The sequence below is a fragment of the Peromyscus californicus genome, unplaced genomic scaffold (genome assembly GCF_007827085.1).
Source record: "Peromyscus californicus insignis strain IS unplaced genomic scaffold, ASM782708v3 Scaffold_14__1_contigs__length_90479793_seg_2, whole genome shotgun sequence".
Taxonomy (NCBI): domain Eukaryota; kingdom Metazoa; phylum Chordata; class Mammalia; order Rodentia; family Cricetidae; genus Peromyscus; species Peromyscus californicus.
In genome coordinates this window covers 66,472,168-66,497,846 of record NW_026294436.1, presented here as the reverse complement: position 1 = coordinate 66,497,846, position 25,679 = coordinate 66,472,168, and the positions used below count along the sequence as shown (strand labels likewise).

Here is a 25,679-nt window from a genome sequence, read left to right as displayed (position 1 = left end):
AAGGAGATAAGCAATTCATTTTAGAAATGAGTAAAGTATATGTATGAATAGGCAAATAAAATCACCAATAACCCTTAAAAAGTTACTTGCTAATTAAAATTGAAGTATTCTGAACTTTTCAGGTTGGTACAACTCAAAAAAGATCAAGCCTTCTTTTAGAAAATGGGCAGGTGGGCTGGAGAGACGCCCGGTGGTTCAGCGCACACACTGCTCTTCCAGAAGACCCAAGTTTGAATCCCAGTACCCACATCAGGTGGCTCATAAGCACCTACTAACTTGAGCTTCAGGGGCATATGATACCTCTGGCCTCTGTGGGCACCTGCACTTATGTGTACATGCCTTCACACTTAATTAAAGATAATAAAAAATTTCAAGAAGACTGGGTATACACACTGCTGGTGAAAATACATAATTTAGATTTTTAAAGAAATCATCCTGGCAGGGACTTCTCACATGAAAGGTGTCTCCTTCAGACCAGCATTTCTACTTCTGGGATTCTCTTTCCGACAGAAGGGAAGTAGGTGTGAGAATATTGATACTATTGAACTACATTATTGTCCATTATAACAAAACTCTGCAAGCAAAAATGGAGAACGGTGTGGCAGCACAGACCAGGCTGTGTCCCAAGTGGGGGGATCATAGTCAAAAGGGTGAGAAAGAGGGGGTGCAGAGCTCAAAGCAGAAATAGAAGAGGAGAAAATATGACAAAATGACAGCCCTTAAAAGATCTGTTTGTGCTGTGCGGTGGTGGTGCACACTTTTAATCCCAGCACTCAGGAGGCAGAGGCAGGCAGATCTCTGAGTCTGAGGCTAGCCTGGTCTACAGAGTGAGTTCCAGACAGTCGGGGCTACACAGAGAAACCCTGTCTTAAAAAACGCAAACAAACAGATCCGTTTCCTGTGCAGTTCTTTCCTGTGCTTGTTACTTTTTTCATGGGTATCTTTTTCTTTCTTTTTGTGGTCCCGGGGATTGAGCGCAGGGGCAAGTGCTCTCCCACCGGGTGTATGTCCAGCTCCTGTGTAACTTTTAGACCATGTCTGTTACATAAAATTAGAATCTATGAAGGCTCTCTGAGATGCAAGGTTCCGAACCAGAGTGCTGTAATGATATGCTGATATATTTAATGTTCCCAAAGTTCAGAACTCACACCAGTTTCTCACCTTTAACAGTGAAATTCATACAAACCACTTCCTTATTGTGAGGATCATGTTGACTTGATCATGCCACACGGAACATATCAATGCTCTTCATTTCTATTTGTTATGATCTACCTCCCTCCCCCATACCCCCTTTTTTTCTTTTTTGTTTTTCAAGACAAGGTGTCTCTGTGTAGCCCTGGCTGTCCTACAGCTCAGACTGGCCTTGAGTTCAAGTGATCTGCCAGCCGTTGCCTTCAAGTGCTAGACATGCCTCTCATGACCCACCTTTACACACTGACGATCTACACATGCACGCACACATCTGCTAGGCTTAGGTTAGAGCGTGAAGGTCCATACCCTCCTCTGGTGATCTGGGGCCTTCCTGAAGTGAAGCCCCATGTGAGGAGAACGGGCTGCCCAGGAGAGAGTACACAGCCTTGGTGTCCCTAAAGGTGTTCCACTGCCACTTATTGGACAGGAGCGACTTGCACAGGAGGGAGAACGGCTCCATCTGGCTGCTGATGTACTGGCACTGCTTCCACCTCAGGTCCGGCACCCACTGGAGATGCTCCTTTCTGCGGATTTCAAATATACCTGACGGAGAAGGGAGAACGGTCACAGGAAACCCTTCACCTAGTGACTCACTATGGAGGGGATGACTAACAAGTATTGGGTGTTGAGTAAAGAGCCACTTCATATAAAGTCAACCAGAGGGGCTGGGGACGTCCTCATCCAGACCACCACAGACAGGCAATAGTAAGGGCAGAGACATTAGGCAGGAAGGGGCCCGGGGGCATTATGATCAGTGTGTGTGTCCCTATTCACTATCGCTAGATAGTCAGCTTTACATCAGGACCACCATCATCTTACTAGTTGTGATTTATTTAGGCATTCACTCACTCAGTAATGACTTAGGAGGATCATGAGTTCTAGGCTAGCCTGGCTATACGGTGAAATGTTTTCTCACAGACAAAGAAAGAACATGCTGACTGCATGTTCACACATTCGTGACTCTGACATGGAATTTGACCTCAATCACAGAAGTAAACCTCGAAATCTTTTAGCATTTTACAAGGAAACATATTTCAGTGTTTTTGTTTTTTAAAACCATATCCAGAGAAATTATTTTTACTTACTATTCAGTCTAGGCTTGGATAGTATATTTTTAATATTTATCAAAATGCCAGAATACAAAAAGATGTTCCATTCTTCTTCTGGTAGAAATCCTATGTCATCAGCCATCAGAGTGTCACTGGAATTCTCTCTCATGATTGAGACACAAAGCCAGAAGGAGAAGCAGAGTTTATGCTCATTAAACAGAGCTGAAGAGACCACCTAGAGAAACCACAACCCTTACTTGAGTCCGAGAGGTAGTGTTGGAAAAACTCATAGTAAAAGGATGGCTTACCCTAAACACGTTTCTTGTCAGCACATCTGTTGCATTCTTAGTATGCTCTGTTAAGGTATTCCTCTCACTTTTCAGATTCTGTTGACTTGAGACACTTAAAGAAATCTCACTGGCTTTTTCCAGAGATGTTTCGTCCATTTTCCAATCATGCTTTTGTTCTTTGGTTTTGGAAGCTGTAGAGAAAACAAAAACTTGCCGGAACCACTCCAGGGAGAACTGGTACATATACTCCACCTGGGTGAGACTGGCCACCACGAAGTAGAGCAGGGCGCCCCGTGTGGCGATGGGGAGGTAGTTCTTGCGAGTTGCTTGAATTTCACGTTCTGCCTTTTCTGTTTCTTTGATACGTTTGGAAATTTCATTTGAAGTCATTTTGGATTTTGATAAGGTTTCTACAATTTCTTCATCATCTAAAACACTTCCTAAAAATGAACAAAGTGTGAATTTAAACAAAACCCGTTGAAATGGCAAGTAGCTCTTTCCCACTCTGGGCATTGTGAGAGTTTTCCCTGTGAGCCTTTTGCCAGCTTCATGTGCAGATTGTTCCTCTTTTTCTTTTAATAGTAAAGCGGAGTTGGAAGTTTTATTAAAGAAATTTTAATTTAGAATAAGACATAAGGTTTAGGAGAGAAAGAGGAGCTCAGAAAAAGTAAAGACAGACCCAAGTGTGGGCACGGACTTCAGGGAAGGGTCGCTCAGACAGTTGAAATGGTCAATCATATTTCTAAGAAGTAGGATTGACACTATGCAGGTCCCACTTTCCACTCCCTTTTCTTAACTGTGTTTGTGAATTCTGTATTTATTACAGGAACATAATCAGTAACAATTTCATCATAAAGAATACATTTGACCTTACACACATAGACACACCCACCCACCCACACAGACACACAGACACACAGACACACCTATACCCACAGACAGACACAGAGACATAGACACAGGCAGATAGGCAGATAGAAAGACAGACAGACAGACAGATATACAGACACAGACAGACAGACACACACAGAGGCTGGGGATGTAGCTCAGTGGTTGGAGCATTACCTACATGCACAAGACCCTGGGTTTGATCCCTAGTCCCCCCTACCCCCCCACAATAGCAAGCATACTATTATTTCATATAACACACTATGCTACTTTGTTTTGACCAGTGAAGGTCATTCTTCAAATTATCAGACTGCAACTCTTCTTTTGAACAAGCACCATGTTAGACAGACAGAAATTCTTCCCACTTCAAATATTTAAAGGGAGCGCTAAGAATTTCATTATAAACTCTCTCTCTCTCTCTCTCTCTCTCTCTCTCTCTCGCTCTCCCCCTTTTTATTTCTCCCCTCACTCCCTTATTCATTCTTTTCTTTCTCCCCTCACCCCCTTTCTTGAGACCAAGTCTTGCTATGTAGATTAGGATGACCTCAAATTCAGTGACACAAATGTCTCTGTCTCCTAAGTGCCCCCGTCTCCCAAGTGCTAGGATTTAAGGCATGTGTCACCACATCTGGCCTGCTTAGTTATATTTTTAAAGAATGATTATGGCTGCTGATAGGTAGTCCCCACAACCTGTCTCCCACACCCACGCACTGTGTGTAGACCATGGGAGCCCCCAGAGGAGTGCTCTGGTCTCTGACCTACTGTGGGCACCCTCCTGGAGGCAGCAGGTACCTCAGGGATTCCAACTTCACCAGGAAGCCCAGATCCAACAGGCTGGTTGGGCGGGGCCTGACTGCACACCCCAGAGGCAGCCGGTGCCAGAGGGGCTCTCGTCTCTCCCTTGGGGCAGAGCATCAGGCCCTGGACACCTAGCCTGGGCCTGGGAGCTAAGGGGTGGACATGAATTTGCACGAGGGGCCTGAACCAACCCAATCCACCCCACCTATGGTTAGGAAGTCTGGGGCCATTAAATGGGAAGCCTGCCCCTCTCTGGGCCTAGCCACCCCCAATTCACATTACCTAGGGCGAGTGGGGGTGGCCGTGGTCCCAGTCCCTAAAAGTGGTGAGCAGACAGCCTTGTTGCTGGGTCCCCAACCCTGCCCTGACTCATCCAGAAAGCATGTGGCCACAAAGAGCCTGTCCCTTTGCTTCTGGTTTCTGCTCCCCACTTAAAAAAAAAAAAGAATGATTATGGGTGCTACAGAGATGGCTCATCAGTTAAGAGCAGTATTGCTCTTGTAGAGGCCCTGAGTTCTGCTCCCAGCACCAACATGGGGTGGCTCAAAGCTCCCTATAACTCCAGCTCCAGAGGATCTGGCGCCCTCTTCTGGGCTCTGCAGGCACCTGTGCACTTGCCTCAAGTACACATAATTACAAAATAACAAAATCTTTAAGAATGGTTTTTTTTATATTAAAAATCATTTTTAGTAAATGTTAGCAGCTAAAATGATCTTATCCTCTAATAAGACAAAAATCTGGTAGGGCATAAATATCAAAGGCATAATAGAGACAGGTATTTCTCTGATGGACATTGAATTATTTTCACTTGTTTCGTATGAGTGGTTCACAGAATGAAGTGCCCTTTATGGACACTGCATAGTTCCTAGAAGTACTTCAAACTTTGTCAAATTCTGTTTTTTTTTATTTTTATTTCATTTTTTCTCTTATTGAAAGTAGTTTTTTTCATATAATATATCCAGATTATGGTACCCCCTCCCTCCACGCCTCCCAGGTCCTCGCCACCTCCCCTCCCACCTGGATAGACCCCCTCTCTGTCTCTCGCTAGAAAGCAAATTGGCTTCTAAAGGATAATAATAAAATAAAATATAAACATGTCACAACACACAGAAGGAAAAGAGCCCACAAAAAGGCACAATAAACAGATAAAGCCACAGCAACATGCTCATTTGCACACTCAGAAATCCCATCAAAAACACAAAACTAGAAGCCATAATATTTTTGCAAAGGATCCATAGGGTGAAAAAAGACAAAAGAAAAGGCCCTGACATGATGTTATGAAACAAAAAACTGTAGCTGTACTTACTACTATTGATAGGTTTTTGTTTTTAAGTTTTATTTTAAAGATTTATTTTTATCTTAATGTATGAATTTGCTGCCTGCACGTCTGTCTGTGTAACACATGGGACACCAGATCCCTTGGAAAAGAAGTTACAGATGGTTGCGAACCGCCATGTGAATGTTGGGACCCAAACCCAGGTCCTCTGAAGAGCAGCCAGGGCTCTCCACTTTGGAGCCAACTCTCCAACCTCCTAGTTTTTAGCTTATTTTAGTGAAGTTTTTGGTAGCACCAGGCTTTTACTCTACGGCATGGGCCCTTAGACAAACAGTAATTAATAACAGTAAATATTAAAAGTAAATCCACCTGGATGTGGTGGTGCCAGACTCCAATCCCAGCACTCAGGAGGCTAAGGCCTCCTCAAGGCCAGCCTGGCCTACTTAGAAAGACCCTTCTTTTAAAAAGTCAACCAAAAAAGTCAATAGAAGCCAGAACCTATCTGTGAAGTTCAGGGTCAGGCAAACGTGTACAGAGCTCACTGGATATTTATATTTAAAAAGACAAGATATAAGTGCAGTAAGTTTATAGAGCATTTCTATATGTAACCTTGAGAACTAATGTAGTTGAGAAACATATTGTGTCTCCTAATGAGACACAAATTAAAACACAAAGACAGTTGAGGGTCATATAAACTGTGTTTTGTTCCAGTTGACTTAGGTGTGGTTTTATCAGTGTGAGTCAGGAAGAATTTGACATCAACTTATGTTTTATTGCTACAAAAATATTCTTAGATATTCTTCCAACAAGAGGAAAACAATTTTGACTTCTTTGCTAATAAATACCACATTTTAATGTGATATTTAAGAGTCACGTGATTATTTCTCTGTAAAAAGTCCTTTAGGATCAACACACTTGGTGACCCTAAGTACCTCCCCCACCCCCAGAGATCTGCTTAAAATTTTCGGTGCAGTGTTTGGTGGTCAAATGTGTATAGAAAGAACTAAGCAAACATGGGTGCCGAGGAACATCAAAATTCACAACATGAAATTTAGACATGGGTGGGTGGGACTCACCCATCCCAACTAGTTATCTGGTAGTAATGGAGGCTTGGCATTTTGGGTACCAATTCAGAAAATAACCTCATGGTTTCTTCTTTGGACTTTTATTTTATTTTGTTTGTTGATCATACTACTCAGGATTTTTCCTCACCTTCTGTTTTCTGCAGTATGGTCAATGTTTTATCCTCCAGTTCCTCCAGAGTTACAGCATCATGAGAAATACTTTCTAATAACTGGGCTCGTTGATTTTCTAAATGAGGAACTTCATGACTTACTACTGTAGATAAGAGCTGATCTTGCAAGCCTTGGAATGTTACCGTGAAGTTGATAATCGTAACAAAGTTATAAACTGATGGAGGAAAGTGGGGGTTGTCTAATCCTGTAGATAAGTACAACCTAAAAATAAGAGAGACACCAGTTATTCAAAGAACTTACAGAAGAATAAGATGAAACCAAATGTCTAAATAATATAAAATATATTGTTCTGGAAGTGAAAAGATTCATTTTTAGTGTTATTCAGTTTTGTACTCAATGCATGATCTTCATTTATACTATGTGAACAAGTCTGTGTTTATACTTTAAAAACAGCCATAAATTATATCCTTACTAGATTTAAGCATAAGGTCAGGGGAAACACAAATGGTCATAGAGTTTTGATGTCACAAGATCATTGTAAAGAATGGTTTCTGTGGCTGCAGTTGTAAGGCAATGGGGGATTTGGGCTGTGGTGGCAGCTCCTTTGGAGCTACTGGACTTTCTGGCTGCAGGACAGCTTGGGCACAGGGGAGGGAAGGGCAGGAGGGACGGTGGTGGTTTAGAGCAGGTAGTGAGACAGAATGAGATTCTAGGTCTTGTTTTGTTTTTATAGCAACTAAGAAGAGCAGGGGCATGTCCACTCCACTTTTAAAAGGGGAGGCTGAGGCATGGCCTGAGAGAGTGGAGATCTGTCCCCAAGTCTGTCTTTTAAAGCATCACACCCCCCTCCCCACTCTCTGGAAGACATCCATTCTGGGGATCAGTTGGCCACAGTTACTATGACTCCCGTGGCTCTGCCCACAAAGAGACAAGGCTCTCACGCAGCCCCAAAGGCTTCCCCAGGAACTGTGTTTCTGTGGTCATCAAATGTCACCACAACATAGTTCTTCGAGAAGCTGCCTGGAGGAAGGAGGTGGCTTCCTGCTGGAGCCTCAGACGCTGTGCAGCTGAGAGGAAGGGCAGTAGAAAAGCCGGCCAGGCAGTTTAGGGACAGGGACCTCACAAATGAGTAGTTCTAATTCCGGTCCTCTGTCAGAAGCCAGGAACATGGAATGCATTTAAGGGCACTGGCTACTGTTCTGGCTCCTTGCTATCTCTCTTGAAGCTACTGAGACACATGAACCCCTGTGATGAGATGAGTGTGTGACCTGCATGAGCCCCTGCAGAAGGATCCTTGACCATGATGACACAGCTTTGCGACCTGCTTTTGCTATATGGAACTCTGGGTCCTATCTCTTATGTCTCCCCCAGGGACCCAGGATAAATTCCTCTCCAAGAATCACCCTTGCTGTTTCCCACAGAATGCAGTGTTTGAGTTCAAGAGACAAAGGACCTCCAATTCCACTAGCCCCAGTGCCTTGGTGGATGCTGGCTGTCTAGGAGCCCGGTCCTCCCTGGTGCTCATCTGAGGCAAGGAAGTTTCTGTTGTTAAGGATTCCAATTGTCCCTCCTAGTACTTCTACCTCCCTGGGCAAAATCTCTTTTTGTTCTGAATACTAAATATAAATGTGTGTGTGAGTATGTGTGTGTGTGTGTGTGTGTGTGTGTGTGTGTGTGTGTGTGTGTGTGTCTAAGCTAAAGGTTGACTTCAAGTATTTTCCCCAAATACTCTCCACCTTATTTCTTGAGACAGACTCTCTCAGTTGGCAAGGATGACTGGTTACTGAACTCTAGGGACTGGCCTGCCTCTGCCTTCCCCAAGCTAAGACTGTACATGCATGTCACCCTTTACACACGTGTGTTCTGGACCTGGACGCTCATGCTTCACAGCAAGCACTGGCCGAGCCACCACTCCAGGCCTGGATTTTTGCTTTTTAAAGAGGCCAAAGCTTATCGTGCCTGTGTTGGTGTTGGTCAAGGGGATCAGATCAAATTCCTCGGGACTAAGTGGGCCAGGCTTCCAGTTTGTTGACTTCCTGCTCAGCCCTGGTCACAGTCCCCATCACATACAGCCTGACAACACTGATAACACCCACTCTGTGAACGTGGGTGACAGCCATAAACCACAAAACCCAAAGGAATGTTGATGATACAGCCACCCTTTCCCTCAGGATCACACTCCTCAGGATGGGTTCACTAGGCCTTCAATGTTCCTTATCTTAAAAAATAAAACATAGGGCTGGATTTGATTATGAGCAGCATTACCTGAACCTTTCATCGTAGTCAATCTCCAAATCATCAATTCTGATGTAACAGTGCCCTCTTTTCTGGTAAATGTCTTTCTTTAGAATTGCCTTCAAGCTGGGAGGGATTGCTTCAGGGACATTCTGAAAAAGTCCAACAGACGCACAAAAAAGTCTTAGATAAATCAGTTGAAAAGACACATGGTTGATACCATAAGAGGACTGAACTCTGTGCATGTGTGCACATACATAGTACATGCATGCAAATGTAATTATGTATACATTTGTTTGACAAAGATCCTGAACACTTAAAACTTCTACATTTATGTTCATTGCATATAACAAGGGGTGCAATAGAAAGAAGAAATTAGGCTCCATCGTCCAAATACCTGCAAGAGGACGCAGCCTCCTGCTTGCATGGCATTTTCAATTGTTTGGCGGTGACTGCTATCTTCAGCGGAAATCTCCTGTAGCCGGGGCCCTTCCATCTGACGGATCCAGTGGAGTGCTTGCTTGTGGGGGTCAATCACCAGTGGCCACTGCTGAGTACTTTTCATCAAGATGGCATTCTCTGCTGAGTGCTGACCGAGGGGCAGTCCTTGATTATGCCATCGGCTGATCTGGAATGGAAACACCAGTATTTTTTTTACTATTTCAGAAACTTCTGCACAGGCTCAGGTCCTGTAAAGGGCCATGAAGGATCCTAAACAATCATTGCTTTTAGACAAATCATCCTTAGAAAGACCAAGGGAGCAAACAATAAAACAAGTTGGATTTTTGTTATGATGAGTAATTTAAGACACTGTGGAAACAGAAAATAAACATAAAGTCAGGGACCTGTTTCCAGGACTCTCAGGCTCTATACATACAGGAAACACACAATCACGTGGAGCTATGAAAACCAACAGTAGTGATTCTATTTCTCACTCACCACCTATCAAGCACATGTATTCAATTACTCATTAAATTTCTACAAACACTCTAATTTTTCAGATGAAGAAGCTGAGGCGGGAAGTCCAGGGATGTGCCTATGGCCACACTCTCAGAACGAGATGCACAGCCAGGACTCGGCTCAGGGGCTAACTCTGCCTTGATGAGCCTCCCGCTCTTCATGGCCTCATCTTCCCTCTCACTTCTGTTTTCCTCTAAAGCCAGAACCACGTGGTACACTGCCAGGCTGGCTGCCTTGGGGCAAACCCTGACCCCCTTGAACCACATTGGCAGCTTTTGTCTGAAGTTGCTTTTTAGGAGCACAAGGCTCCTTGAGGCCTTAATTTTATCAAGCTGAAAGCTCAGCTGGGTGGAGTCTGCCCTCCCCTCGGCTCCAGGGTACACCAGGCCTCTCCTCAATGGAGATCTCCTTCACAGCTGCAGCCTCCTCTGCAGTGCCTTGGCTGTGACACTAAATTTGCTAGTGTGCCCTTCTCTCTCCCACTTTTCAGGTTCGTGTTTGGCAAGTTCTCGGGACACGGGCAGAAGGCAGTCAGCTCCTTTGCCAAACTATCATGGGGTGGCATCCATCCTAATTGTCATTAAAGTCCTCAGTCCCCCCGAAGCCACGCCACTCTCAGCATTACTGACTGCCGGTTACCTACTAGAATGGACCATTAATCTCTGTTTATAGCATTCAAACGCTTTTCTAGTCCAAAGTCCCAAATTCTTCCACATTCCTATAAAAAAAGAACACAGTCAGGTTCTTCACAGCAACGTCCTACTCTCTGGTACCAACTTCTGTATTAGTTACTTTTCTTCTGCTGTGACAAAACACCTGGGCCGAGGTGACTTATGGGAGGAAGAGCTTAGGTGAACTTCATGAATCCTTCATGGCAGGGGCGTGGCAGTAAACAGCAGGCACAGCAGCTGGAGCAAGAAGCTGAGTACTCGTCTCTTCAGATACAAGCTTGAAGCAGAGAGAGCAAATTGGAAGTAGGCAAAGCCTTTTACCCTCAAAGCATGCCTCCAGTGACAGACTTCCTTCCTCCAGCAAGGCTGCACCCCCCCCACCAATATTTCTCCAAAAAGTGCCACCCAACTGGGGAGCCAGTATTTAAATATATGAGCGTATGGAGGACAGCTCATTCAAGCCACTCCAGTAGGTTTATCTCTTTTCTCTCTCTATTTTTTTTATTTTTAAAATATTTGCTTAATTAGGCTGAGCTCAGAGAATCCTGAAGAGAGGGAGGAAGGACTGTATGAGCCAGGGGGTCAAGGTCATCACAAGGGAACCTACAGAAACAACTGACCTGGGCTCATAGGGGCTCACAGAGACTGGGCTGACAACCAGGGAGCCTGCATGGAACTGACCTAGGCCCTCTACATATGTGACAGTTGTTCAGGTTGGTCTACTTGTGGGTCTCCTAACAGTAGGAGCAGGCCTGTCCCTAACTCTTTGGCTAGCTTTTAGGAACCTATTCTTCATACTGGGTTGCTTTGCCCAGCCTTAATACAAGGGGAGGAGCTTAGTCCTACCTCGACTTGATATGCAATGCTTTGTTGACACCCATGGGAGGCCTGTCCCTTTCTGAACAGAAACAGAGGAGTGGATGAGGGGTCGGGAGGGGTGGATGGGGGAGGTAATGGGAGGAGAGGAGGGAGGGGAAACTGATGTCAGGATGTAAAATAAATGAATGAATTAAAAATGTCTGCTTAATACTTGAAGTCATGTTATCAATAAACAAATTTAGAATTATTAATATAGTTCTGGAGAATTAAACCCATTATTAGTGCAAAGTAAGCTTTGATAATTTAGTAGTCCCTTCTGGGGGTTTCATCTATTTGTAATCTGTGGTATATTTTCTCCTTTTTAAAAAAATTCCCAATCTTAATGTTTTAGATGTGTTCTTTCTAAATAACACATGGCTTCTGTTTTGTGCTTTGGCGTAAACTATTATGTGCTCTTGTGACTTTAGACTTTTAAAAACTGGAGCATTTAGTTCATATATATCTAATGCAATCAGTGATGTGGTTAGATGTGGTTAGATGGTCATTCATTATGAAGTGGAGAGGCTGGTATTTCCTCCTGACCTTACAGGTTGTAAGATCTATTTAAGTAGCGTTATCACTGAAGAAGCTGATCTAAAATGATGAGGATTAAATAGTAGTAGGGATTTCTCTTTTCCAATCTTTTAAATACTCACAAAGGACCTATATAAATAAACAATAGATATCTATTGGTAAATATAAGTCTGTGCTTTTGGCTATGGCTAAGAATGCACCCATGGTTCAATAACTGCACTAATTTTATTACTAAAAGGAGTTTTAGAGAGAGAAACTGGCTAGATTCATTACGGCAGGGTGGTAGGATTACAATAGGAAAAAGAACATTTTGTGGATTTATTAGAGAAAGAGGAACAGGACCGATATAGCAAATTGAGGCATTAGATCTGTGAGTTAAAAAGGAAAGAATAAAAGGCTGAAAAACTTCAATATTTTCATTTGTCACAATAATTTAGGAAAAACATCCATGCCCAACACACACTCCCCCAATCCAACCACCAAAAAAAAAAGCCACTTAATTGGATAACGGAATTCTGTTACTACCTCATTTTTTTCCGCCATCACTTCCATTAAGGAGAATTTGGATGACAAGGGAATTCTGTACTTAGTGCAGAAGCCCTCCCACTTCTCTATCACTAGCTGGCGGAATTCTGGCGTTAAGACTCCGCCGTAGACAATGCATGCGGACGAAAGAAGTATGTCACCACAGATGCCTTTCAGCTTGTTGTCTATTTCATTGATTGTTTCTTGCCATCGAATCTAAACGTTAAAAAAAAATCAGTTTATTGAATTGATAATTATGTATGAAATATTTATGTGTGTGGTAGATATTTGTGCGTGCATGTGTGGACATGCGCACACTGGCTGTCTTCCTCTAGTCTTCTCCATCTTATTTGACTTTTTTGGTGTGTGTGCACACATGTGTGTATGTGTGTGAGCATATGCCTTGTGTGCATGTGCAGGTCTGAAGTGCAGGGCAGAGGGCCACCTCAGGTGTCTGGCTCTATCCCTATCATACTCCCTCAAGACAGGGTCTCTCACTGAACTTGGTTAGATTGGCAGCTGGAAAACCTCAGCAATCCTCCTGTCTCTGTCCTTCACAATGCTGGGCTACAACCATGCAGGACAGCCATGCCCAGCTTTTTACGTGGTTGTTGGGGATCTGAACTTAGATTCCCATGCTTGCACAGCAGTGTTCTTACCCACTAAGCAATCTCCCTAGCCTACTCCTATTATTTATTTACTTATTTATCTGTTGGAGATAAGGTCTCTCACTGAACCTGAAATGCTGTGGGATGTTCTGTATGGCAAATGTGTTGCTGATTAGTCAATAAATGAAACACTGATTGGCCATTGGCTAGGCAGGAAGTGTACATGGGACAAGGAGGAGAATAAAGCTGGGAAGTGGAAGGCTGAGTCAGAGAGACACTGCCAGCCGCCATGATGAGAAACAGCATGTGAAGATGCCGGTAAGCCACGAGCCACGTGGCAAGGTATAGATTTATAGAAATGGATTAATTTAAGCTATAAGAACAGTTAGCAAGTTAGCCTGCCATGGCCATACAGTTTGTAAGCAACATAAGTCTCTGTGTTTACTTGGTCGGGTTTGAGCGGCTGTGGGACTGGCAGGTGAGAGAGATTTGTCCTGACTGTGGGCCAGGCAGGAAAACTCTAGCTACACTGAAACTCATCAACTTGGGCTATACTAGCTGGCCAGCAAGTCCCCAGGACCCGCCTGTTTCTTCCTTCCAGCCCATGTACTTCTCATGGGTGCTGGGGATCTAAACTCAGTTGCTCACGTTTGTGTAGCAAGCACTTTAATGGGATCATCTCCCTAGCCCAACACTACGAGAGGCTTTAAAAACGTATGGTCTCTGTGTTGGTCTAGCATTGCCATCGCTAATACCATGCTCAAGTTGTACAAGGTGAATAACATGTAATAGTGGCCAGGATGGGCGTGGTGGCACCTGTCTGCCAATTCGGTGCTCCAGAGCTGACTCAGGAGCATTGGCATCAATTCTGGGCCAGCAAGGGCGACAGAGCCCTAAGATGGATTTCTCTAGGGCCTTTATCACATACCACCTAAAACTACCTGGCAATCCTTTTTTTTTTTTTTTTTTTTATTGTGATCTGGAGAAAATTCCAGTCAGATAAAATGAAAGAATTCTGTTAGCTTTGAAACAGAAGTAAATGGACTACAAAAATCTTACCCTGCCCCTGTCAAAGAACTGTTTTCTGAGAGGAAAACTAGTTCTGATAATGAAGTCCAGGCCTGCTTTGGCTGCATCATGGGAACTGGTCTCATAAAACAAGTAACAAAATCACCTTCTACTGATGCTCGCACACTGATCACACCCCCCCCCCCCCCCGTCTGCTGAATATCCACTGTCAGCAGACACTGTAGTGTGAAATCCTCATTTGCCACTTCACCATCCCATTAGAAAAATGCTACTGAGCCAGGCATGGTGATGCACATCTTTAATCTCAGCAGGGAGACAGAGGCAGGTGGATCTCTGTGAGTTCCAGGTCAGCCAGAGCTACATAGGGAGCCTTATAAATGAATGAATGAATGAATGAATGAACGAATAATAAATAAATAAATGAATGAAACGCCACTGACTTCATGTTCAAAGGAGGAAGTTGGAGTGCAGAGAATATCATGCATGTGCTTGGTTGTCAGTGGAGAAAGCATGGTTAACAGAAATTCACTCCTCGAGGCTTCGAAGACCAGGAATGATGCTGGTGCTAGCCCCCGCTCAGCAGTCACTGGGCGCTTAGGGACATCAGTCAAGTTTTGAGGACAGCAATCTCCCTCTGGTTGGTATGACTTTATACCACAACCATATTGCTGTCCTTAAAGAGCCTTCCACAATATATTAATTTAAATAATTATAACAAGTTAAAGGTATCTTGAGGATTTTGTAATATCCTTTGGGGTAGGTGCAGTGTAACTAAACCAAGATTTTAGCCAGCTTATTAGGAATGAATTAGAAAAATTTAAAAATCAGATAAAATGGAGCAAAATGAAGTTTTCGCTTTCCACTCTAGTGATAGCTATTTCCTTTTGTCTCCGTCCACTCCCTCAACCTGCATTGTTCCAGGCTGAGGAAGAACAACTCAACATGGCCATTGGAAGGCTGCCCCTGGGCCTCGTCAGACAGAAATGTGCTGCCATCTTAGCCACAGAGGAGAAGAACCCTGGCTAACAACCTCACAGGACTCCTTTGCTTCACTGGAGTAAGACTCCTGAGATCCTTGTAGGAGGTCGGATACTGAGGCAGTTCTAGGAGTGTGTGAGTGAAGTGAGTGCAAGCTGCTCCCATGGAAACTAGAAAGGAGACTAAAAGCCAAGGGAAGCCGTGCCTTCTCGTCTTCCAGGACAGTTAGCAGGACAGATGCACACTGCAGGCGCTTGGTGGCCAGCTTTTTCCGGTTGGCTAGTTGATGTTTTTCAACAATAATATCTCTGTAGGATGTGTGTAAAAACTGTAAATGTTCTTCAATCTGAAAGACAATTAATTCATCATTGAGAAAACGTCTCGCTCTTACTTGGTTTGTAGTTTGTCATTTTTCTTGCCTTTTAGCGTGTAACCACCTCCCTTTTGGGTAACCACCTTCCTTTCGGGTCCTGGCAAACCTTCCCATATAGATTACATGAACAATGAAATGCACACCCAGCAGCAAGTAGTTCTCTTGCCCTGAAGTGCTTGAAATGCCGTCTGCTTTCTGCAAAAGCTCTTCTTGTAACCCTAAGCATTTGAAGATTCACCATTTTCTAATTTATTTGTTCACAAAGATGATTCTATGTCATATCGAAATTCATTCTCTAAAGGAAATGGCTGAGGGCTGGGGATGTAGCCCAGCTGGTGGCATGCTTGCCACACTACAAGAACATCTAGGCTTGATCTTCAGTGCTGTGTCAAACCAGGAGCTAGAGAATGGAGGGTCATAAGTTCAGGGTCATCCTCAGCTACAAAGAGGGCACACCTTGGACTTCTGTTTCAAAATAAAGAAATAGTAGAAAAAAAAATGGCTGAACTTTTCCCACTCCAGATACGCTGAGCAGACCTGAGGATAAGTGAGTCAGGATAAAGGGATGAAGCAAGTCTGAGGCAGTCCCTAGACGACACATAGAAAACACCCTTTGCTGGCATTATAGTTTGATATGAAATATTCCCCACAGGCCCGTGTGCTGAGGGCTTACTTCCCACCTGTGGCACTGTGAGGGGGTGGCACAGCCTTCAGCAGGCGAGGCCTAGTGGAAGGAGGTTCAATCACGGCAGCGTGCCCTCTGAGGGGCTATCAGGCCGCGGTCCCTCTCATGGCTCCCATTTGCTTTCTAGCCACCAGGAAGTGAACAGGCCCCTCCATTCCTCCATGCTGTACTGTGTCACGTGGGCCCGACATATATATATAAACCGTATACACAGAATTGTGCTTACTATGATCTCTAATTTTTTTCTCATCTTTTAGATATTTCTTTACAAAAGTATGAAACTAAATTTTACAAAAATATATCTTGTAAAAATATATATATTATGGGCTGGAGATATAGTTCTGTGGTAGGATTAATTTTTAATTGTGTGTGTGTGTGTGTGTGTGTGTGTGTGTGTGTGTGTGTGTGTGTATGTGCACATCCATACAGGTGTCCATGGAGGCCAGAAGAGGGCATCAGATCCCCTGAAGCTGGCTTACATAGGAACTGGGAACAAAACCCAGGTTCTCTGGGGCAGCAGTGATGAATCACCTCTTCAGCCTCTTGTTAACACTTTCAGATGTGGTCTTGGCTTCTTATTTTCTCCTGTCTTCCCTCACTCCTCACGATCTAGTTATTTAAGTACAGGACATAGCCATGAAATTAAACATACAATTATGTGGTGGCTACTGCATTTCCTAAAGGATGCTTTGACGAGGGCATGGGTGATTAGTAAGCTCTAGGCCTGTTTCCCTACAACTTTCAGAGTTTTCTGCATTAAGGCCCAGAGGGACAAAAGACATATATTTGAAATAGAAGAAAGTATATAACAGGAGGAATTCCCATAAAGAGCATAAAGCCAAGGGAGTTAACTGTAGCTCGGGCAGCACCATGGGATTTGTACTTGAGAAACATGTTGAGCAGGTCCACTGAACTACTGTGAGTTGTGAGTCTGTTTCAGGGAGAAGCTGGGGTGGGTCCCTGCTGCCTCTGGGCAGAGTCGGACTGCTTAGGCTCTGACACTCACTGGATAGGTGGCTGAGTGGATGGACATAGTGTGTGTGTGTGTGTGTGTGTGTGTGTGTGTGTGTGTGTGTGTGTGTATGAATGAATGGATGATGATGGACCGAAAGCCGATGTAATGCAAACCTTTCAGCTTTGAGAGTGTACACACATCCTCCTCCTTGTTCTCTTTGCCCAGAATGTAACATGACTTTAACAAGCAGGTTTGCCATGTGCGTCACAGTATGCCATCTACTCAGAATGTGGCACATGTCAAGTTGGTGACTGCCATTCTAGCTCCAGCTCTAGACACTAGAGAATTAAATATGACTTTATGAATTAACAGAGTAATTACTATTAACAAGTGAAATGAGGACTATATGAATCCAGGTTGATACTGATTAAACTCTAGGGTTTCTCTGTAGCTTTGGAGCCTGTCCTGGAACTCTCTCTGTAGACCAGGCTGGCCTCAAATGTACAGAGATCTGCTTGCCTCTGCCTCCCGAGTGCTGGGATTAAAGGTGTGTGCCACCACCGCCTGACAGATACTGGCTGAACATTTTATAGACTAAAGTTATAAAGATCTCTTGGAGAAATCTGGTGAAATAGTATTATGTGATGATGATAATTAACACTATTGCTATTTATTTATTATGTAGTTCGGATGGAGAGCTTCACATATCATATCTATGTTATTTACTTGGTCCTCAGATTTAAAATCCTAACTATACTCTTACTTTTGGTCACTAAGCTCTCCCGAGATAATGGCTTCTCCACACTGCACCCTTGAGTGCTAGGGATGGAGTCTCAGGCCCACATGCTACTAGACAAGGCTCTGTCACTGAGGAGTACACTCATCCCTGAGGAGATTTATTGACTGTTCCTTGGCAATATTATGTAGTTCTTAAAGGCATTGAGAATTTAACAAGTAACAAAACAAAACTGGAGTCCCCAAACCTTACCAGCTGTAAACCTCTTTGTTTTTCAGACAACCTTTGCTTTGCCATTCGAAGGACATTCTGAGCTTCAGCCACTTGAGCCTGCTTGGGACCCACCACCTTCATGGGAGGAACACATCCAGGGGTTTAAACAGTTAGGCATATGGTTTAAAATGTCTTATGCTTGAGAGACATTTATAGATATCGGTCTTTAAAATAAACTTTCCTGGAATTTGATATATGCACATGAGGGACAAAATATTTATATTTGTTATGGACAAAATATTAAATCAAACAAATGGAAATGTAGCATAGCTTTCATAGAATATTTAAAAGAAGCATGGAATCAGCATGACATGTGAAAACACGGATTTCAGTAGACATTCTTTCCACAGAGGTCCACCTGAGCACTGCTAAATACAAATTACGTTCAGAACTATGCTATGTCCCTTGCCCATCACGAGAGAGACTGAGGAGGCGAGGAGTACCTTCTGTACTTCGTGGTAGTTATTCAAAGCTATAACCCACTGACACATGGAGCAACAAGCCACAGAAACCAGAGCGATCTTGTTGGGGTTGAAATCAGGCAAATTTATAATCTTCCTGAGCTTCAGGAACACCTAGGGAGAATGTATAGCATGTAGTGCACATTAGAACGAGTCCCTAATTTCTCTAAGAATGATTTCCCGCCTCTGCAATGAAGACATTACAGTTGTGTCTAGGGTTCAAAGTGGCCCCCGATGGGGGGCCTTTCGACTACACACCTGCCACACTGTTGCAGTGACTTTGCCCATATTGAAAGGAACTTCAACTTGGGAAAATTTAGTGTGCAAGGAGGTCTCAATCCCTTGTTCACTTTACTGTGAGGGGATGACGTCCAAGCCCCAAGTGGCCTATTGGCTTAGTGGTACCATCTAATTTATAGTTAAATATACAGAATTTAGCCGGGAGGTGGTGGCACACACTTTTAATCCCAGCACTCAGGAGGCACAGCCAGGTGGATCTCTGTGAGTTCAAGGCCAGCCTGGTCTACAGAGTGAGATCCAGGACAGGCACCAAAACTACACAGAGAAACCCTGTCTCAAAAAACCAAAAAAAAAATATATATAGAATTTCTTATCTTCCTTTATAAGCCATAAATGGTAGAGAGTCTTTCTTAGACTCAGATTCCCTCCTACTTTCTGGCCAGGCATCTCTCTTGCCTGGGAACAGCACCACTTTCCTGAATAATTCAGATGCATGTGGCTCACTCCTGACCTGCTGCTATTAATACATCCTGATTATTTTGAATGCTGTTAGGCTTTTAATTATCTTTATTTTTTTTATAAGAGTGATTCTTTTTAGATGTATTTAAAGAAAACCACAGGGGATCGTCTTTGTCAATTATTCGTTAGAGAGTGAGTTGTTACATTAATTCATGAATGAGTATCACCACTGACAGACAAGCTGCCCAAACTTCGTCTTCCTTGTTCCTTGGAACTCTGTGCTTCCCAGTGGCGCAGACTACCATAACTTGCTGGTTAAGTGTGATTGGCTGCTTAATGTCGTCCCTGTTTAATATGAGGACTGTAGAAGAACACTTTCATGAGAAAACCATGCTCTCCTCTTCTCCTTTTAGTATCTATTTAGTTCGTGCGTGTGTGTGTGTGTGTGTGTGTGTACACACATGTACCAGGGCCCACATGAGGAGGTCTGTCTGTGGATAACTTGTGGGAGTCAGTTCTCTTCTATTATGTGGATTCTGGGGATCAAACTCATCCTGCCAGGCTTGATGATGAGCACCGTCACCCAGCCCTCTCTTTCTTTCAGCTCTTGCTACTGTCTTCCACCTGTAACACATTTCATTCTTAATCTATTTTTAATTTCACTTGTAATTTAGAACCAGTTTTAGCACTTCCGCTCAAGTCTGCAGACTGTAAATATGGAGCGCATCCAGCAGGTGCTCACTAGCTGTCAGTGTTTACCTTGTCAGGGATGCTGTCCTTGTCCAGGTTAATCAGTTTCTTTAGGAAGCTGGTTTCAGAAAGTAGCAGCTTAGCTGTTGCCCAGTTGGGCTTCCTCTGTAGGAGGATACACACGGCATTCATGACCGTCAGGACGAGGAAGGGGGGGCGGGCATACACTCTGTAAGACAGGTTCAGTAGCTAATCAGCTTCATGAGGAAAATCATAGTCTCCCTGTAAGCAACCCCAGAAGATTACATACACAGACTTTTAGACTTTACCTGTATGAAACGATTAAGGTAGCCTACAAAAGAATGGGTTTCATTATGAAATTTTCCTATGTGTGGTTTGCATTTCACTCTTACTCTCTCCCAATACCCTTTTGTGTTCTCTCTTTCCCCTTCCATTGGCTCCCCTCCTTTCTCTAAATATCCCCCTTCTGCTTTCATGCTTTATGTATTTTACACACACACACACACACACACACACACACACACACACACAGAGAGAGAGAGAGAGAGAGAGAGAGAGAGAGAGAGAGAGAGAGAGAGAGAGAGAGAGAGAGAGAGAGAGAGAGCGCGAGCTAAGTCCAGCTTTCCCATACAAGAGACACCATGCATGCATACATATTTTTAACAAGCATTCTGATAAGGAGTACCAGTCAACATAGAGGCATTTTATTATTTGGTCACTTAAAAAAAATTGAATGTCTTTAGTACACGGATATCATTGCTTTAGGAAGATTAAATGCATAAAATTTAAATCTGAAAAACCATCTGAGTTAGAGACTAATTCTTTGTTATAAAAGTACCCACCACAGACATTTTAAATTAGGAACCTTCCTGTGTCACTCTAGTTGGCCTTCTGATGACCATGCCACAGAGACATTGTGTGTACATGCACATGTGTACAGTGCAAGTCAGCCCATGAGATTTAAGGACTGTACCTGATGATCCCTATGCATATCTTGTGGCTTCTCTTTACCCTCATCCCAGTACTAAGGTTACTGCTAGAACAGCTTAGGGGCAGAGGGATATATTGGGATCTGACTCTAAGGTTAGGATCAAAGGATCATTACTGGAACATTGTAAACCACTTTTTGTTGCGTCCCCAGCAGTTTCTGGCTACAAAAGTGACATTAAAAGGGAGACTCTTTGCAAACAATACAGTCTAGGGAAAGAACGAAAGGATTGCTGGTCCACACAGCGCTTGCAGTTCCAAGGCAGAGGAGAGGGACTTCCCGGAGCAAGAGTGATCTTTGCTGAGCTGGGACCTTCAGTGAGGCTGTTCTGTGTTAGCTCACTTGGACGCCATCTGCCATCCCAGCTGCACAGAGGGAAGCTCACGTGTAGTCTGTGCAGTGAGTGAGGAGGTGGCAGGAGTCCAGCCATATACTTCACACTGCTTCCGTGATGCTACAGGAAACAGGATGTCTGTGACTGTGGGGAGCTAAGAGATGGCTTGGTGGTTAAGAGCATATGTTGTACTTGCAGAGGACCTAGGTTTGGTTCCCAGAACCCACACTGGGTGCCTCCCAAATGCCTGCAACTTCACAGGATCTGATGCTGTGGTCTCCATGGGAACCTGCCCTCAGGTGCGCCTATCCTGCCCCCTCAGCAGATACATATTTAAAATTAATAATAAAAGGATTAGTGGGTATTTGAGCTATTCTGTCAGTATTATCTTCCAGAACAAAAGTTTAGTGAATAGGACCTTCTGGAAGGAAGCCACAGGTACAAGTTGTATGGGGAGCTATGCTGGGGAAGGCCTGGCCTCTAGTCACACTCTGAAAGCCCCTTCTGACTCCATCCCCTTCTCCTGACCCCCATCCCCTCACAGCTCCAGCCACCTTGGTCCATGGTAGTCCCTGAAAGCCACTGAGCACACTTCGAAGGGGTTTGTGCTTCCTACTCCTTTGTCCAGTTGCACGACACAGCTGCCCATCCTTTTGCCAGACAGCACTCTGTCCTCTGCCGTGAAGCATCTCATCAGAGGGGCTTCTTCCCTCTGTTGGCTGCTGTGACCTCAGTGCCTCGGGCAGGCCTGTCACATGATACGCACTCAACGGGTTTGCTGAATGAATAAGCAAATGACTAAGAGTGAAAGCTTGTGGGTGAGGATGTTGAGAATTCCATTGCCTCCTGTCCTCTGTACGCTTGGTCTTCATTAATTAATTATGATTAATACGAGACTGTGAGATGCTCTAGTCCGCTGTTCTGAAACACTAAGAGTTAATGATGTGTTATACACGTGACGAGGTTGGGGCCAGGGAGACAGATGGCTCAGTTGATAAAGCGCTTGCTGTGTGAGCCTGAGTTCAGATTCCCAACACCCATGTAAGAAGCTGAGCACCGCAGTGCATGCCTGTCATTTGGGCACATGTACGTACAGGTGAAGGTGATGGTAGGTTTTCCCTACAGTCCCATATCCTTTGTTAAAACACTACTGTCTTCAAGTTTTTAAAAAACATTTGTTTTATGTATGTGGATGTTTTGCCTGCATATATATTTGTGTATCATATGAGTCTCTGGTGCCCATGGAAACCAAAAGGTGGAGTCAGATCCCCTGGAACTGGAGTTACAGATAGTTTTTTATACCTATGTCATGAGACCACCAGGAGTTATTGGAATGGTGAGGCCTAGTCCCAGTATTGTTCGTCTGCAGCCTGTCATGGCTGCACTGATGTTAAGTTAGGTTTCTTCAAGTTATGAGCCTCCATGTGGATACTGGGAATCGAACCTGGGTCCTCTGGAAGAGCAGCCAGTGCTTTTAACCACTGATCCATATCTCTAACCCCTTAAAACACTATTTTCTAAGAACAACGATACTTGCTGTGTTTGGAGATAGGCTATTTAGAGATTTCCCTTGTTGAGTTGGAAGCCTCAAGTTAGAAATATCCCATGCAGGCTGGGCATGGGTGGCGCACGCCTTTAATCCCAGCACTTGGGAGGCAGAGTCAGGTGGATCTCTGTGAGTTCAAGGCCAGTCTGGTCTACAGAGTGAGTTCCACCAGGATAGCCAGGGCTACACAGGAAAACCCTATCTTAAAGGAAAAAAAAAATCCCACGCAAAGATTAAAATCCGGATCGAAAGACTCAAATCTTTGCACCCCATCATAGTTCATTTCTTCCAGGGCTTTCTCGGATACTTCTCTCCAGTCCCTTTCTTCACACGCCCAGGACACTGTTTGGAGAAGACACACCAGGGAGACGTGCTCCCACAGCGCCTCCTTGAGGTGTGTGTCGGCACGGCAGTCTGCTGTGTTCCTCTGCAGGTTCACCCTGCAGTGGATGCTGGTGCATCAACACTACGTTCTAATTGCAGTTAAGATAATGCTCTACCTGTTCTAGGATCTAAAGTTCTGCATGCCAGAGATGGAGATTTAGTTTATAATAAATGGCTTCTGTTCTTAAGCATCCATAAAATACATACCACACATAATGAGAAATTTACAGTAACCGAATGGACACAAATTAGTTAATATAAAATTGGAATGCTGAATTTCACCACACGTTTTTGTTCTATTTTTTTTTTAACTCTCAAGAGACAATTACTCACCGTAATTCAGAAATATCACTTTTATCTAGGGCATTTAGACCCACAATGGCCTTGTCCAAAGCAGGCAGCACACTTTTCAGCTCATTGGTAGTTTTCTGCAATGAACACACAGTCCTCATTATATATGAACAAATACAGTTTCATATTTAAAGTTCTTGAAATGGTGATGGAAAATGTGGTTTGACATTTTTATAGTATGAATTAGACATGTGCACACACGCTTTTGTCATGAGCAATGTTTTATACACGAAATGTAACGTGTTATCCGATCCCTGATGAGAAAGCATACATGGGAAGCAGAAACACTGGGTGGCTTTGGCCTGATGCCGTTTGAGGAGGGGCTCTGTCACAGGGAGACTGGCGGTGCTGACCAAGAACTGGGCATGGTGACTCACACCTATAGTCCCAGCACTCAGGAGGCAGAGGCAGGCAGATCTCTGTGAGTTTGAGGTCAGCCTGGTCTACAGAGCGAGTTCCAGGCTAGCCAGGGCTACACAATGAGGCCGTCTCATTAAACAGCAACAACAAAAACAATGAATCAATTCTGATAACAAGCCAGCCAAGCCAGGTGTGGGGATGCATGACTTTATGAGAGGCAGAGGCAGGTGGATCTCTGTGAGGTCAAGACCAGCTTGTTCTATATCCCAAGTTCTAAGACAGCTGGGCTTACATAGTGAGACCATACCCTAAAAAAAGGAAACATTTTGAAGTTACCCAGAGAACAACTTGAAATCTATGTTGATATTCACTGTGGTTCATCATAAGCCTTGTCCTAGGACTGACTGACGCTTTGGGAGATGAGTCAGTGACTGCAGTGGGTATGACTGGAAAATCAATGTATTTCTATTCATGTGGTTGCTTCTTTGAGAAGGATTGGCTCGTAACGAGACTAGAGCTAAGCAAGCTGCATCTGAACTCCCCCGACTCTTGCTGGAATTGGGATTGTGAGCGACCCAAGGGAATAGAGGGGTTCCAAAGGCGACAGCGGAAGAGGGCTGACCAACAGTCATCCTCCAGAGCTGCTTGGCTCTCTGCGGATGCTGCTCCTGGAGCATGGCTCATGTGAGTTCCAATGCAGCCTGTAGAGCTTCCTGGGGCAGGGACTGGTCGCTGCTGTGCCCCCTGCTTTCCCTTACCGGCCTCCTGTGTGGAGCGGGGGCTCAGTACATATTTGCTGTCCATACTTGGGCCACTTCCTTTCCATGTAGAGGTTCAGAGCTTGGACTCACTGAACTCCACCTCACCTGAGCATAGTCTTCCACAATTCTCACTTCTTCGGCCACAATTTCCTCATCCTGTTTCACAAGTATCTGAACTTTTTCAACTATATGTGAATCTTTTCGTAGCTTTTCTAGCAGGAGTTCTTTTTCCTGATGAATCAAACAGTTTTTCTTAGAATAAACTTTGACATGATTTCTTTAGAGCAGAAACTAAAATAGCTTATTTAATAACTATATCACTTATAGAAATTAGCCTGAAATTTATGTAACAGAATAATTAGGATGGCTACCGTAAAGATGATTTCATATACATCAAGAAAGATGACAAGGGGCTAGAGAAGTGGCTTAGTGGTTAAGAGCACTGGCTGCACTTCCAGAGGACCTAGGTTCAATTCCCAGCACCTACACGGCAGCTCACAACCATCTGTAACTGCAATTCGAGGGAATCTGATACCCCCTTCTGACCTCCACAGGCACTAGTCATACATGCATATATACATACAGGCAGGCAGTTCACCCATAGAGATAAAAATAACTTTATAAAAAGGGTCTCACATAGGTGTAACTGGAATCCCAGAAAGGGAATATATATATACAAAAAGATGGTAAGAGTTGGGGGGTGAGTAACACAGTGGTAGAGAGCTTGCTTAGTGTCAGGCCTTAGTTTTAATCTACACACACATGCGCACACACACACACACACTATAAGCAACAGCTTTTAAAATAATTGACAGGCTGCAAATTACCATAGCAGATGTCTGAGGGATTTAACTAATTACCTAGGGACTCTTTTTAAAGCAATTTGTTTATAATTAGTTATGGTGCTGCTTAGTTTATATGTCAGTCTGATCGGAGCTAGAGTCATCTGGGAAGAACAAATATTAATGGAGAAAAT

The 25,679-nt window shown here is 43.9% G+C and overlaps 1 protein-coding gene across 1 annotated transcript in view; it reads right to left on the bottom strand.

Moving 5' to 3' along the window:
• The window catches only part of Dnah14 (dynein axonemal heavy chain 14), a 216,412-nt gene that overhangs the window by 36,448 nt on the left and 154,285 nt on the right, over window positions 1-25,679 (bottom strand). The window contains exons 59-71 of the mRNA XM_052736532.1: window positions 24,809-24,934; window positions 23,565-23,659; window positions 20,028-20,187; window positions 18,552-18,683; window positions 18,088-18,183; window positions 15,292-15,432; window positions 12,472-12,687; window positions 9,321-9,551; window positions 8,954-9,075; window positions 6,705-6,949; window positions 2,549-2,970; window positions 2,277-2,475; window positions 1,498-1,734 (exon numbers count right to left, since the gene is read on the bottom strand). Coding sequence (XP_052592492.1) covers window positions 1,498-1,734; window positions 2,277-2,475; window positions 2,549-2,970; window positions 6,705-6,949; window positions 8,954-9,075; window positions 9,321-9,551; window positions 12,472-12,687; window positions 15,292-15,432; window positions 18,088-18,183; window positions 18,552-18,683; window positions 20,028-20,187; window positions 23,565-23,659; window positions 24,809-24,934 — 2,422 coding nt within the window. The remainder of the gene's footprint in view (window positions 1-1,497; window positions 1,735-2,276; window positions 2,476-2,548; window positions 2,971-6,704; window positions 6,950-8,953; window positions 9,076-9,320; window positions 9,552-12,471; window positions 12,688-15,291; window positions 15,433-18,087; window positions 18,184-18,551; window positions 18,684-20,027; window positions 20,188-23,564; window positions 23,660-24,808; window positions 24,935-25,679) is intronic.